Source organism: Apiospora aurea (assembly GCF_038362705.1).
Source record: "Apiospora aurea strain CBS 24483 chromosome Unknown utg000001l_segment0_segment0, whole genome shotgun sequence".
Lineage (NCBI taxonomy): Eukaryota > Fungi > Ascomycota > Sordariomycetes > Amphisphaeriales > Apiosporaceae > Apiospora > Apiospora aurea.
The window spans coordinates 6,321,010-6,335,608 of NW_027117388.1; the positions used below are offsets into that span (position 1 = coordinate 6,321,010).

General features: G+C 55.5%; 7 protein-coding genes across 7 annotated transcripts; 4 read left to right on the plus strand and 3 right to left on the minus strand.

The window, feature by feature from the left end:
* Nucleotides 1–333: 333 nt before the first annotated feature.
* On the plus strand, nucleotides 334–1,311 carry PG986_001921 (uncharacterized protein; the record flags this gene model as incomplete). The annotated part of the gene is made up of 2 exons (XM_066838143.1): nucleotides 334–459; nucleotides 550–1,311. The coding sequence occupies 2 exons, from the start codon at nucleotides 334–336 to the stop codon at nucleotides 1,309–1,311; spliced, it is 888 nt and encodes a 295-aa protein (XP_066707036.1).
* Nucleotides 1,312–1,706: 395 nt separating this feature from the next.
* On the plus strand, nucleotides 1,707–2,771 carry PG986_001922 (uncharacterized protein; the record flags this gene model as incomplete). Its single annotated transcript, XM_066838144.1, has 2 exons — nucleotides 1,707–1,797; nucleotides 2,227–2,771. 2 exons carry the CDS (start codon nucleotides 1,707–1,709, stop codon nucleotides 2,769–2,771), a joined length of 636 nt encoding a protein of 211 aa, XP_066707037.1.
* A 424-nt stretch (nucleotides 2,772–3,195) lies between these two features.
* Nucleotides 3,196–3,984, minus strand: PG986_001923 (uncharacterized protein; the record flags this gene model as incomplete). The annotated part of the gene is made up of 1 exon (XM_066838145.1): nucleotides 3,196–3,984. One exon carries the CDS (start codon nucleotides 3,982–3,984, stop codon nucleotides 3,196–3,198), a length of 789 nt encoding a protein of 262 aa, XP_066707038.1.
* Nucleotides 3,985–4,009: 25 nt separating this feature from the next.
* On the plus strand, nucleotides 4,010–5,791 carry PG986_001924 (uncharacterized protein; the record flags this gene model as incomplete). Its single annotated transcript, XM_066838146.1, has 3 exons — nucleotides 4,010–4,016; nucleotides 4,169–4,612; nucleotides 4,827–5,791. 3 exons carry the CDS (start codon nucleotides 4,010–4,012, stop codon nucleotides 5,789–5,791), a joined length of 1,416 nt encoding a protein of 471 aa, XP_066707039.1.
* Nucleotides 5,792–6,002: 211 nt separating this feature from the next.
* PG986_001925 (uncharacterized protein) lies at nucleotides 6,003–8,677 on the minus strand (the record flags this gene model as incomplete). The annotated part of the gene is made up of 3 exons (XM_066838147.1): nucleotides 6,003–7,008; nucleotides 7,364–8,388; nucleotides 8,642–8,677. The coding sequence occupies 3 exons, from the start codon at nucleotides 8,675–8,677 to the stop codon at nucleotides 6,003–6,005; spliced, it is 2,067 nt and encodes a 688-aa protein (XP_066707040.1).
* An 844-nt stretch (nucleotides 8,678–9,521) lies between these two features.
* On the plus strand, nucleotides 9,522–11,704 carry PG986_001926 (uncharacterized protein; the record flags this gene model as incomplete). The annotated part of the gene is made up of 6 exons (XM_066838148.1): nucleotides 9,522–9,839; nucleotides 9,902–9,978; nucleotides 10,034–10,390; nucleotides 10,461–11,139; nucleotides 11,213–11,488; nucleotides 11,564–11,704. Coding segments are annotated over 6 exons (1,848 nt in total), but the record flags the coding sequence as incomplete, so codon positions are not given.
* A 305-nt stretch (nucleotides 11,705–12,009) lies between these two features.
* PG986_001927 (uncharacterized protein) lies at nucleotides 12,010–13,567 on the minus strand (the record flags this gene model as incomplete). Its single annotated transcript, XM_066838149.1, has 2 exons — nucleotides 12,010–12,458; nucleotides 12,532–13,567. The coding sequence occupies 2 exons, from the start codon at nucleotides 13,565–13,567 to the stop codon at nucleotides 12,010–12,012; spliced, it is 1,485 nt and encodes a 494-aa protein (XP_066707042.1).
* Between the last annotated feature and the right edge of the window lie 1,032 nt (nucleotides 13,568–14,599).

A 14,599-nucleotide genomic window follows, 5' to 3' on the forward strand; every position in this document is an offset into this window, starting at 1 on the left:
AAACTTCAGACAGGGGACATCCAAGCCGCCAGCCAGCCGCTCTCATGTTCCTGTTTCGCCGGAAGAAAAGACGAGAAAAGGGAAAAGGCGACAGCTTCCAAACAAACCATCAATCAGTTACTTCCAGACTCTTGTGTGGCACACGACCCCCTCATTCGTTCATTTACGTTTTTATCCGATCCCTCCCTCCCACACCCACCTGATCGACGGAGCGAGAGTGAGCCTTGTCATTATTTGGCCCCCGAAAAAAAAGCTTGTGGTCGCTGGCGGTACTGCATCCGTACTAGCGGGTCGACTCATCCCTACACTACCCAAGACTTCTCTCCAATGACAATGAGCACGACCGTGACGCTCAGCGAGCTAGACGTGCTTGCCGAGTTCGACCAGCGCGTCGCCAAGGGCGTCGTCTTCTACGACAATGACCCGGCCATCCAGGTCCAGGAGGTCGACGGGTACAAGGTTGGTGGCTACACTTGGCGGATAAGACATCCTTTATCAACTCTGTGGACCCTTGGCGCTGATATACAATGACTTTGCCGCAACCTCCAGTTTGAGTTTGCCGTGACGGACGCCATAAGCAAAAAGCCCTACATCAAGGGCAATGATGATGAGCCCAGCAAGGCGTGCCACGCGAGGAGACCGTCGCGGCCGGGCTATTTCCCCGGCTCGGACATTGACGTGTCTGGCTACGAGATCGCCGACGTGAGCGACACGCATTGCGTGGCCTTCAACAAGTTCTGCATGTACCGGCCACACATGCTGCTGCTGACCACGGACGGCTACCGCCGCCAGTACGACCCGCTGAGCCTGGACGACATACAGGCGGCGCGGCAGATGCTCGAGGCCATGAACTGGCACCACTTCATGTTCTACAACTGCGGCAAGGACGGCGGCTGCTCGCGCCTGCACAAGCACATGCAGCTCGCGCCCTTGTGCCGGAACCGCCTTAAGCCCTGGCCGGAGACGACGGCTCCCGACGCCCCTGTCAAGACGCCGTACCAGTACATCTTACGGCGGTTTGATAACGATCTGGGTCCCAAGCAGATCACCGACCTGTACGGCCAAATGATGATCGAAGCGCGAAAGATCCTGAGGATTGACCCGAACTCGCCCGATCACGTCCCGCACAACGTCGCCTTGGGCCGGAACTGGATATTGGTGATCCCGCGGCGGAGGGCGGGCTTTAACGGCGCTTACGCCAACACCCTGGGCTTACTAGGCATGATATCGGTGGCCAACGAGGCTGAGCTGCGGTGTTGGCTTGACCAGGGCGCCGCCGAGGTTCTGAAACAACTGGCTGTGCCCAGATAGATTTCATCTTGGCGCGCTAGAGAAAAAGACGATGGGCGTTTTTCATGCAGATCAATAGCGATGTATGTGCTTTGGCGGGTGTTGGCTCATGATATCCCATAGACAAGAATGTTTAATAGATCTGGTTCTTCATGGCTGTATGGGATTTTGGTACGAATCGCAACTTCAATTGTTGATGTCTCACTCTAGCTAGGGAAGCCAACGCGAATGGATGGGGTGCGTAAATGAGTATTTGGATAGGCCAGGAATGCCGGAAATGAAGCCTTTACATCATCAGCACAAAAGTTTTGGTATATATCGGCTCGTCACGATGGATGGCGCGACGGATCGTTCAACGAATGGATCGATGCCATCTGTCCAGTCTCAGGGGAAGTGATTGAGTAAGAGCTAACATCATGCATCGTCATGGAGTTCTCGCGCTCCTACTCTTCGGTGTTCATGGCACCTTCGCGGCATCATCGTGCTCTTTCGATACCTGCTTGAAGAGTAAGTATCCAGCTGCCCACAAGTGACCGTGTATGAAGGCTGATTTGTTCACATCAGGGGTTAATTGCGGAGAGGGGGTGTGTCGCCGATTGCGCCCGGCATCTGGCTGTCACAGTGACACCCCCCAGGAGTGTAAGCTTCTTTACCATATCCAGGACGCATGGCCCATTATGGATTGGTGTTGATGCTGACTTTATTCTTTACATAGAACTGTCACTAGCACTGTAACCATCGATGTCCAACTTGCCGCAGGTGCTTACCCAACCGCTCCCGCAAGCACCTCCGTGAGCGCCGCCCCAGACTGTGAGAAGGTTGCAGGCTTTCCATACTGGGCCGCGGTCTGCAACTCCCGGGAACGGTTCAGAAGCGCATGTTCCTGTATTGGGGCTTCTATCACGACAGCCATAGCTCCAACATCCACTTCCACAGTAACTGAAACTATTACACCGTCATCGTCTACACTTGGCTCGCCCAGCAGCTCCCCACTGGCTATCTTTACCAGCAGCAACGGCAGCAACGGCAGCAACGGCAGCAGCAGTATCTCACCCACGAATACGGTCTCCTCAGCAAGTACCCCAGACGCTACTCGTTCGGTAACGTCCCTCTCGACGCCATTCGACGGGCCAAGCAGCGCTACTACCCGAACAACGGCGTCTGCGACGACAGAAAACGTGCCCGTGCTCCTAACCGTCGTGCCCAGCATACCCGGACCACCAAACAATGGCAAGAGGGCCTTCAGGAGAAGAGGAAGACATAAGAGACAAGATACGACAGGAGGTTTCGTCGAGGCCGGAGGCACCGTTGAGACCTGTAGTGACGGTACTCCCTTCAACATCACCACTCAGGGGCAGCTGACCAGCGATGGCCGGATCGTCAGCACGCGCCCGGGAGACGTCTTCATCCCTTTAGCGCCGTCGGATGACGAAAGAGGCATCTCGACGGCCTTCGTGGTCATTGGCTCAGTTCTCCATTGACAAAACGTAGCCTTTGCCGGCGGTGAGGCCGGATTCTGCCAGGTTGATGGCTCCGGTCGAGTCTATGCCACTTTTGCCGAGCAGGACACATGGCCACCCGGCTGTCGCTCGATATCAATTATCATCTACAAGGGTAAAATGACCCATGCACTAAGTCCGTAACCCTCTGCGACTTGGCTAATACATTTTCAATAGCTCGACAGTGTCGTAACGGCGTCATCGTACCGGATGAGCCAGGAGGCGACGGCTCCTCAACACCCGTGCCTTCTTCGACCCTTGCGTTTTCTTCAACACCTGTGTCATCCTCTATAATAGATTCGAGGGTAGAAGCTAGCGAGACTACGACGACTGTCGCGCCCACAATAGATAGCACTGTTTCCTCTACGGCCTCAGTTGCTAAGACATCTTCTACGATTGATCCTGGTCAAACGATTGGAACATTGATTCCTACGGCCTCTACTTCTAAACCGACCTTTATGCAATCGGGAGCTTCCATGCAGGTGTCGGAAACGATGTCGACCGTATCAACCAGCCGTCTCCTATCACCAACTATGCAGTCTTCGGAAGATGTCAAACAGCCAAAGACATCTTCAAGCAGTCCTTCGTCTCCGACTACTACCTCTACCACTCCTGAGACTTCATCCTCATCAATGGAAACACCACTTTCGTCCACCCCAGCAATATCATCGAGTACGCTGGAGAGTCCCAAACCCCTGAGTGGGACTGATGCGACAGTGACACCGTCGACAATGAAAACGTCGATATCCTCGTCTTCACTGTTGTATGATTCGACGACTTCGGGCTCTGCCACATCTACTGTGTCTACTGGTAGTATGACCGATTCGTCGTCATCTGCTTCCGACGCACAGCTTCCGACGCAGATGAGTCCCAAAAGCCCGACCTCGAGTGCGGCCGTCACTCTAGAGCCAACGTCATCTACCGAGTATAGCTCCCCCTTTATCGACCCGACGCAGCCTTCAAGTTCAGTGACGGCAGCTGCTTCGAGCGCCTGGTTCTCAACAACGTCTGTCGACACATCATCATCAACAGGCCCCTTATCGGTTCCCACTCTCAGCTCGAGTTCTGTGGCGGTAGCTTCATCGAGCACGGAGTCCCCAACATCATCGATCGGAACATCATCGGCAGTTTCCTCCTCGGCTCTTACCCCCAGCTCGGTGCCGCCCTCGAGCACTATTACCAGCGCCAGCAGCATGGAGTTGACAAGTGCAAGTTCCTCCATGTCGGGTGACTTCGCTGCCGCATCAACATCGTCTATCTCTGTCACTCTTGATATATCCCCGTCCACAAGCGAGTCCGATACCGTTACTACAAATCCTGCGAGCACTGGGAGTGGAGGTCAAAACCCTACGAGTATAAGCAGCTTAGGAGCTTCTGAGACACCCTCTACGCCTTCAACACCTTCAACGCCTTCAACGCCTTTAACGTTCACGACGTCTTCAATGTTTTCAACGTCTTCAGCGTCATCCGCGACCTCAACGACCTCAACGACTTTAACGGCTTTAACGGCTTCAACGTCTTCGACGTTCACCACATCTTCAATATCTCTAACGTCTTCAACGCTTTCAGCGCCTTCGTCCTTTTCGGCGTCTTCAGCGTCATCACTGTTTTCATCGACTTCAACCGCTCCAACACCTTTCACATCCTCAATATTTTCAACGTCGCCAGAATCGTCTACCTCATCAACACTCGCGGCTTCACCCACTTCGTCAACGCCTACCACCACGACAACAACATCTTCTTCCGCCCCAGAGATATCCAGCCCGACCTTGACTGCATCTCTTTCATCTTCTTCGTCTACCTCGTCAGACACCTCGTCCTCAGTAGATACGATAGATAGCACCACAAGCCTAATGATATCTCCATCCGCTTCTTCAATCTCCATTTCCGTCTCCTCTTCTTTCACCGCTTCGGGTTCCCCTTCCACTTCCACGGCAGAAAGCACCACTGCATCCTCTTCGGCCACCTCATCACCAGGCTCCTCGTCCACGACAGAAAGCACTACAAGCGCAATCGAATCTTCATCCTCCTCCACAGTCTCCTCTTCACTCGCCCCTTCCGACTCGTCATCCACATCCACGACGGACAGCGCCGCTGCATCCTCCACCGCCTCTTCATCATCTTCGCTCGCCTCATCATCATCGGATTCCCCATCAACGACAGAGAGCACCACAAGCTCGAGCGAATCTATATTCTTCTCATCTTCTGTCTCCATTCCCGTCTCTACCTCTTCGTTAACCTCATCAGATTCGCCTTCCACGTCCACGGTAGAAAGCATCACGGCATCCTTCTCCACCACCTCATACGCCACCGCATCCGCCACCGATTCCGCGTCCGAATCCGCAACTGAATCAGCGATTTCATTAGTGACTGCATCGGTGACTGCATCCACGACTGAATCCGCGACTGCATCCGCCTCCGCCTCCGCGTCCCCCACGCCGCCTCCGCCCCCAAGCGGCTCCGGCTTCTGCCTCATCCTCAACGCCCCCGAAACGAGCGACGACGGCAAGACCCTCTACCTCCAGCGCGTCGACCCGGCCTACGCCCTGCCCCTGGGCCTGTACTTCAAAGAAGGCTACGAGACGTCGCCGGCCGCCGCCATCTTCGACCTCGACGGCCCCACCGGCCGCCTCAGCGTCAGCAATCCCGAGTACGCGGGCTCGCCCACCCTGGTGCCGTTCCTGCCGCTGCCGCACGGCCTCGAGACCGTCGTGCAGGTGGGCTACGCCACCAGCTCCGACGCCTACCCCCAGTACTGGCCCGAGATGCGGTGCAAGGCGTCCGAGGGCTACGACGCCCTGGATGACGTGACGGGCAAGTTTCGGCCGGACGCCAAGATCGAGTGCATGGCTACGGCGACCGACGTAAATTTGCATTATGATGGTGTATCATCCGGGGACAATGGGGAACTGTTGATGATTGGCGATAATGAAGGGTTCTCGGGGTACCAGTTCAGGGTGGGATATGATAACTGCAACCCTATAGAAGCAAGTAAAGCGTGACGAGTGACCGTGTATACTTGCTTGGGGTATTCGTATATATTTAAGGCTAATCTAGTGATAATTATTAATCTGAACAATCCCAACGACATTTCCTATGTGTCGAGTCTCAGGGCACAGGTTGCAGTGGTCGAATGTGTAACAATTGCACAAAGTGGTATCTCATCAGGCATCGATAGGTCATAAAAGCGCATCGCGAAATCCAAATCGCCAATCACCTATGAAGAGACTGGTCGACACCCCCATTCCCTCCGCCCAGGCTGTTCAGGATGGCCCCGCCGTAGTCGTTGTTGTCGTAGAAGAAGTTCTGGTCCAGACCAAGCTCGTCGAACAGGTTGTTGGCCAGAATATTGCTATCGTACATCCAAGCCTCGGTGTGTATCAGTCCCGGTGTGTGAGGCGGCTGCGGCCATGCTCCCGACCCGACAGCGGCAGCAGCAGCGTTGCTACTACTGCCCATCTCGACCCCCTCCATGGCAGCATTCCCATCCACAGTAGCGGCGGCCGGGAGCGGACCTCGAGATGCCGGGCTGTGTTCATCTTCCCTGCTTTGTCCTTCCTCTCTTTCTATTTCCTCTTCGGACCCCGACCCCGACCCGTCCCGCTCGTGTCTTCGCGTCAGGAGCCCTTCCATTCCCATAGTGGCAACGATCTCGGCCCATCGCTCAAGCTTGAGGCGAGTAATGCCGATCTTCTTGGCTGCGAGATCCCATATGTTGTTCTCCAGGCCGTCGTGGGCTTCGTCTAGGGCGGCCCGAGCCTCCTCTAGACGGGCGACAAGCGCACGCAGGATGCCGACAATGTCTAGGTGCAATTCTGGTTGCGCCAATATGTGCGACTTGATAGTCAGCACGGCGGCGGGAACGCCTGGGCGATCCGCGTCCTCCCTGTCGATCATTTCGCTTAGATGGCGCTGATCTTGCGGCGAAGGCTGCTGCGGGGGACCCGTGGTAGGCGGGTCCATGCTAGAGAGTTTGAACCAGCGGGAGAGCAGCATGACGGCGTTTATGAGCTGCCCGCAAAGCGGCATGGTGAGATAGAAGTACTCGTGAACACCGATGGATAGCCAGCACTCAAACCAAGCCTTGAGGGCGGCGTTCGACCGATAAAGGAAGTCCAGGGTTGAGGGGGCTCCGATGGACAACGACGTCAGTGAGTTGGAGAGGTCTTCCAGTACGGTAGCATCCATTTTGGGTGGCTCCCAGAGACGTAGGGTAGCACTACATATGTGCACGCTTAGTACACCTGCATGCCTCATATTAGCTTATGGATCCTATATCCCCTTAATGGCGAGAACGCTGTTTTTGGCATTTCTTTCCATGAATTGACCAACTGGTTCCCGATCTGTCCGATTAGGCAGTGCATCCATTCCAGGACAGCGTAGGTATTATGTCCGAATAAATACCTAGCCACTATATCTAGTGAAATTTATGCCAGTAGTATAAACAATTACTGATGCATACAGTACGGCATAAAACGGTGGAAGCAGCGCTGTCGCCATTAAGGGGATAGTGGCCGGGTGAGTGGAACGACTTACGGTTGTTCCTCAGGTGCCGCGGAACTTGGGCTTTGAACTTGTCGAGTTGTGACTGGAACGCCCCTAAGTAGGCGCTGGTGGGAGCCCTTGGAATAGCGGGCAGCTCGATGTCGTCCTCGTTCTTGTTGTGGAGGCATGATATCTTATCCGACAGGCGCTGGATGCGCATCAGTTGCACCAGTAGCGAATCGGTTTCGTACTCATTGGCTGATTCCAGCTCTTTGACGCATCGTTCGATATAGCTGGTATACTTGCCTTGCTCGACTCTTTGGTACGACAGCGCGATGCACGAATTGACATACCAGGCGCCACAAAGCGCCCTCCTCTCGTCATTGGTTCTCGCTTTGGGCTGCTCTGGGTGGAGCACGAGCAGTCTCGTGCGTTCATGTAGCCCTGGCGGCCGATTGATGCCCAAGTCGGCACACAAGCTCGTGGCCAGATGGGAGAGGTTGCTCATCTGGCTGTGCATCATACAATGATAGTGATACCAGCCGAGGACAAGGAGGATGGCTTGAAGCATCTCGAGCGATCTCTCGGAGCGCACCAGCATGTAGTCGGCAATATGCTTCATGATGCGGAAACTCTGCGCCCTCATGGACCTCAAGTGGCGGACCGTGGCCACCATGCGGATCACGATGAAGAGGAACGGCTTGGTGGCTTTGAGCTCCTGGGCTGAGATGCCCGGCGGCAATACCACGAAGGGGTAGCTCTGGCTGAGCTTGGTGACAAAGATGGACAACAAGACATCGTCGTCCTCGACGCTCTCGACGCTCTCGCCGACAGGGGCGCGACATATACAGCGGGGCGGGGCATACTGGTTGTAGTAGGACGGGACTGTCTGATAGGCTTCACTGAAATCAGTGCCGGCCGGGGTAGAGCTGGAGCTGGGTGAGACGGTAGCCCGTTGGGGTTCTGACGGCCGGGGAAAGGTCTCGGAAGGGATGCAGTGGGGATCATCAGCAGGGTTAGGGGGTTCTTGAAGGAGGCGGGCACCTCTCCGGCGTTGGTGGCCCGGAGGATCTCGACCAGGTTGTTGAGTCGTTCTTCCAATTGCGCGGTCCTCCTGCAGACAGAACTTGGTTAAGACTGGGGATCGCCGGGCCTCGAGGGAGGAGACCTACGATGGTTTGCTCTGCCTTTTTTTTCTGGGGCGATGAACCTGGTCAAGACAGTCCTTCTCTAGCCGTTCACACCTACGACCAAAATCAGCACCGTTTGTTTTACGGAGCTATGGGTATGCAGAAACGGCTGGCATAAAACGTATAATGAGAACGAAATGGTGAGTGATTAATCTTCCTCTGTGTCTCTCGTCTTACCTGTCGCACTTGGATCCCGGTCTTGAGCGCAAACATTTGGCTTTGGCAGTTGCGCATGGGTTGCACGCGGCGCCCCACTTGGCCGCACTTTTCCTGTCCATGCTGGGACGCAGCCGTCTTAGGTAACAAGGTGTGCGCCCTCAAGAAACCGGGGTAATGGTATGATGATGGAAACAGCAGGTGGTGTAGAGAGAGGACGAACGGGGAATACAAGTGAGGTCCGTTTCTTGTCAGAGGGACTGCAGGACAAGCTTAGGTCTTGCGAAGAGAGGGGGGTTGACGCAGGAGGTGATCGGACTTTGGGAAATTTTCCGTCGCTGACGCCAGGCTTGCGACAGAGGTAACCTAGCCCCTTAACAGATTGGCCCACCCTCCAGGGCTCTTTTCAGCCCCTAGGGACTTGGCATTGGTGAACGTATTCCATGCACATATGCCAGGTAAGAGCGACTGATTGCCTGCTTCGCTGGTAGAATGACTATTCCGGCTGTGATGTAAACCAATTGCATGTGGAATCAATGCGAATAACAACATCAATTGAAGAGGTTCTTGGCGAAAATGCGTCGTGCTTTCTGCAGGTAGTGTAGAATATGGCAATTGACCGGCGACGGAGTTTAAGCTAAACTCCGTTCCCCGTTCATAGTAAGCGCTCCTAAACGGAGCTGCCAAATCACTTCCTCTCGGTGTAATACGAGTTTGTTCAGCTCGTGGAACCTGAGACTCGAGACGGGCGACATATGTGCTACTTGAAAAGAGCAAATCGCAGCGTGCCTCGTTCCCTGGAATCGACGGCCATGTCCTGTCCTGCTTCAGCCGCGCTTGTGCAATCAAGCACACACTACGCTGCACGCCACCAGACAGTAATCGACCTTGATTATCAAAGTCCTGGGTGATTGGCCGAAAGAGGATCCCTCGAGGCAACGGAATGTCCAAGCCGACCGGTGATGAAATCGCTGCCACCCTATCGGCATCTCCCGCTATGGCTCGGGTCGCCAACGTGGAGGAGGGATCTGGCGATGTGGAGAAGCGAGAACCAGCGGACCACACTCCAGGAGACAACAACGACAACAGCGACAGCCGTACCGCCGTGAAGACTAATACGCAGCGCCCGAATCTCACAGGCCTGCCTTTCTTACTACTGTTGTTCTCCGTTTTTCTGTCAATCCTCCAGATTGCTTTGAACGCAACCATCACCTCCACCGTGTGTACTCCCTAAACAGGCATGCTATTCTTCCTATCATTCCTAACACGGCTTCTTCCAAGGTGATACCCATCATCACAGATGAGTTCCACAGCGCCGCCGACGTGGGCTGGTATGCCTCGTCGTATTTTGTCACCACGTACGTAGAGAGGAACCCCTTTGATGCGCGACTCTCCGACCACTACAGCTTCAAGTACTGACATGATAACAACACCCAAGATGCGCCATATCCCCCTGACAGGAAAGCTCTTCCGCCTCTTCAACGTCAAAGCGACCTTCATCGCGTTCCTGGCCATTTACTTCATCGGTTCCCTCCTGGCGGGTCTGGCGCGCTCCTCGGCCATGTTTATTGGTGCCCGCGCAGTGGCCGGCGTGGGCGGCTCCGGCATCTTGACCGGCAGCATGACCCTGATCGCCATGTCGGTCCCCCTCGCGAAGCGGTCCGTCATCAACGGCATCCTCATGGGAATGTTCGCCACGTTCCAAGCGGTCGGCCCTGTCATTGGCGGCGCCCTGACGGCTGGTGCCTCCTGGCGGTGGTGCTTTTACATGTTCGTCCATGTTTACTGCCCCCCTTTCTTCTTTTCCGGAACAGAACTTGGACTGAGAGGCGAATCATAGCAACTTACCACTGGGAGGCGCCGTCATGGTCTTTATCGGTCTCTTCGTCAAGATTCCCATTATGGGCGCGCCCGCACGACCATCAACTGACGATGCTGCCGGTCCCCCGACCCTCTACGAAAAGCTGATCCAGATTGACCTCGTGGGCCTCCTAATTTTCGTGCTGGCCACGGCGCTGTTCCTCGTCGGCCTGCAGTGGGGCGGGACCACGTACCCCTGGAGCTCAGGCATGGTGGTCGGCTTCATGGTCGGCGGCATCGCGGGCTTTGGGGTGCTGGCGGGTTGGTTCTGGTATAAAGGCGACGCCGCTCTGATCCCGGCCAAGTTCTTCAAGATGCGCGTTCTGAACATGATCAGCCTCACGGCCGTCGTTCAAGCCGGCGGCACTTTCACGGCGCTCTACTGGTACCCCATCTGGTTCCAGGCCGTCAAGGGCGCCAGCGCCCTGCAGAGTGGCACCATGCTGCTGCCCCTGATCCTCTCACAGCTCGTCTTCTCCGTCCTCAGTGGGGGTCTTGTGCAGAAGACGGGGTACTACCTCCCCGAGGTCGTCGCGGGCAACGTCTTCATCGCCCTAGGCTCGGGCCTCACCACCATGTTCGTCCCGTCTACCAAGGCGGGCGAGTGGATCGGGTATCAGATCCTGGTCGGTGCTGGAAGAGGACTGGCGCTTCAAGTAGTAGGTTCTAGCCTATGTTTTATTTCACTCAAAGGTCGGGCTTGATAGCTAATTTGTATGTACGATTGGTAAGCTTGTGACTGCCATCCAAGCAAATGTCCCCAACGAGGACGCATCCATCGCCTCGGCGTACGTCATGTTTGCTCAGTTCTTCGGTGGAGCGCTATTCAACTGCGTGGCCAAAGCCATCATGACCACGACTCTTCCTTCGTCCCTGGCCAAGTACGCGCCGGATGTCGACCCCAGAGTGTTTGCCAACACTGGAATCACCGAGGTGCGAAATGTCATTTCTGCAGCTCACCTCCCCGCGGTGTTACTGGCATACAACAAGGTTATTATGAATGTATTCGTAAGCTTGCTCGCATGCCCCTTGCAATAATACACCAGGGTTAGAGTGAGATATACTGATCATTTATGAGTGCAGTATCTCCAACTAGCAGCAGCATGTGTCGCGCTCCTCACAGGCCTCGGCGTTGGTTGGAAGAACCTCAACGAGGTGGGCAAAGAGAGGGCGAAAGAAGAAGGTGCGGCTCCAACTGGCATGTCAAGTCCAAGCAAGGAGTAGCTGAAGATGTAGGTAGCACATACCTCCACGTGCGAATCCAGGGATACTTTTCGGGGCATCCCCTTAATGGCGACAACACTGCCCTCGCCATGCCATGCCGTCTTATGCACATCAGGGAATAACATCAAGTGCCGTGGTATAACGTTTATCCCGCTGGGCATATTGCTTGTCCTATTAGATGTAATGCCTAATTAGACAATAGACCTATCGATTATTTGCGGAAAGTACCGATTATGCCAAAGGCAGCGTTGTCGCCATCAAGGGGACAACAGCCTCCCCCTCACCATAAACAATCAGCGTTACCATCATACGTCCTTCTTCGACGGCGGGACGGTATACTTCATCCCCTTCGTGATGCTCCCAAACCACAACTGCCACGTATCGTACGTCGGACTAATGCGCCCGTACCATGGCGAATCCCCCGTGATCTTCGGCAGCCGATCCCGCGCGTTCTGGAAGTACGTCGAGCTGTGCGAAACTACCGGCCTCGCATGCGCCTTGCCATCGGCGTCGTTATCGAACACGGGCACTACCGACGTCGCCCCGATGCGCCTCATGTGCTTGTAGACGCGCAAGATGAGCCGCACGGTCGCGTCGGCGCCCAGCGTCCACGAAGACGTCGTATAACCCGTCACGGAGCCCGCGTTGGGGAGGTTTGTCAGCATGGCCCCTTTCCAGACGTACTGTTCCGAGATCTTGACCGGGACGCCGTCGACGATGGGGGTCCGCCCGCCTAGGAGCTCTACGTGGAGTCCTATAACGACGCTCAAGTCATCTGTCTTGCGTCGAGATACTTGTCAAAGGGACAGGCATAGTAAAATACTTACCCGTGGCAGTGACGATAATGTCGGCCTCGATCTTCTGTCCTGATTTGGTCACGATCCCATCCTCCACCACGGTTTCGATCTTGTCTGTCACAATATCGCAATTACCCCGATGAAACGCCTTGAAGAACTCGTTATCGGGCGTCAGGCAGAGCCGCTGGTCAAACGGCAGGTAACTGGGGTTGAAGTGGACGTCGGCCGGCACGGACTTGGGCAGCTGCCTCTTCATCGCGGCCCTGACGAGCCGCCGGGCGGCGTTAGGAAACGTGAGGCTGAAGGCCACGAAGAGCTGCTCCATGGCGAAGCAGCGCCACCAGTTGACCGGGTGGGCCAGCCACGCGGGCAAGTAGCGCTTGAGGAGGGAGCCCGTCGGGCTGACCGAGTCGAGGCTCAGCACGTACGAGGGGCTGCGCTGCAGCATGGTGACGCGCTCGGCCGTCTTGGCGATGACGGGCACGATGGTGATGGTGGTGGCGCCGGACCCGACGACGACGACGCGCTTGCCCGCGTAGTCCAGGTCCTCGGGCCAGAATTGGGGGTGGGCGACGACGCCGCGGAACCGGTCGATGCCGGGGATCTCCGTCTGCATCGGCTTCTCGTAGTTGTAGTAGCCCGTGCAGTTCAACAGGAACTTGGCCTTCAGCGTCTTGCGCTGCGGCTTACCGTTGCTCGATACCTCGACCTCGAGCGTCCAGAGTTGCTCCTCGGACGACCATTCGACGGCGGTAACCTTGTGTTGGAACTGGATCTTCTCGTCGATCCCCTCGTCGCGCGCTGCGGACTCGATGTAGTCCAAGATTAAGGGTGCGCTGGCCATGTCCTTCTCATTCAGCCATGGGCGCCACGGGAACCCGAAGAGCGTGAGCTGCGAGTCGGAGCGGATTCCGGGGAACTTGAAGAAAGACCATGTCCCCCCAATTTTGTCGCGCCCCTCGAGGATAGTCCATGATGCTTCAGGAACCTCCGTCTTTAGGCGATATCCCGTATTGATCCCGGAGAGGCCAGCTCCCACTACGATGAAGTCGTATGTCTCCGCCATTTTCCTGCTTCAATCTTGAATCGTACCTGAGGTGACAGGTGTGATGGAAAAGAGGACTGGCTGTGGTAACCCCTCTTGGGGCGCATGGGCAGGATTTCAAAAGGGCTTCATCCAAACATATCTCGGTTTCGCAATCGCTCAAAGTTGAACCGAGGAACCTGCCCCCGCGGCCGCAATATTTCCCCTGATCCGCAAACTCTTTTTCTTTGTATTCACGGAATGCCCGTGCTATGAAGTCGTAGAGTGGGCTGAGGAGAAGGGACAACGCGTTTGATCTACGAACCTCGGCAGCACGGGATGACGCCAGTGACGGAACCTTGGCCGTTTGACGTGCCCCGCGGTACGCAGCGGAGTGAGTTACATCTGAAACAAAAGTATCCCCTTAATGGCGACAACGCTGCCATCACCAGATAGTGTCGTCCTGTATGGACTAGGGAATAACCAGTGCCGTGGTATATATAATAGCCCTAGGTATTATAAACGTATACCAAGGGCAGCGTTGTCGCCATTAAAGGGATATCATATGCTGCATGACAACTTTCCATCCGATTAACTTAACAGTTCAGTGGGCGACTGAACTGCCATGATAAGGGGTCTGTCATCGTCCCCGTAGTTTCTTCCAGAGCGACGCCGCCATATTTGAGATGATCGTCCAAAGCAACCGCGCGATTGCAGGGCCCAGGAAGAGTATGAGGATCCACAACGGCCACAAAAATGCCATAAACACCAGCGCGCCGTGAATCAGAAACATCCATACCAGCACAAACCTCGATAAGGCTTTTCCTGGGTCCTTCTCGTAGGGATTTCCTTGGCTGACTGCGCGAGCCAGAGATCTCGCATCAAATGTCCGTTTTAGCCGTTCGGTGGCACGAAAATAGGCGATCGAAATCCTCCTAACAGCAGCTATAGTGGTGTTATCATGGTGTTGGGCTCCCCTTTCTCTCCTCCCTTGCTCCCCTATCACCTCGTTCTGGTCCCCGAGAAGGGTTGAAAGGGGGCCCAGTTCTATTGCGGCCCCATGGTGTTGCTCTG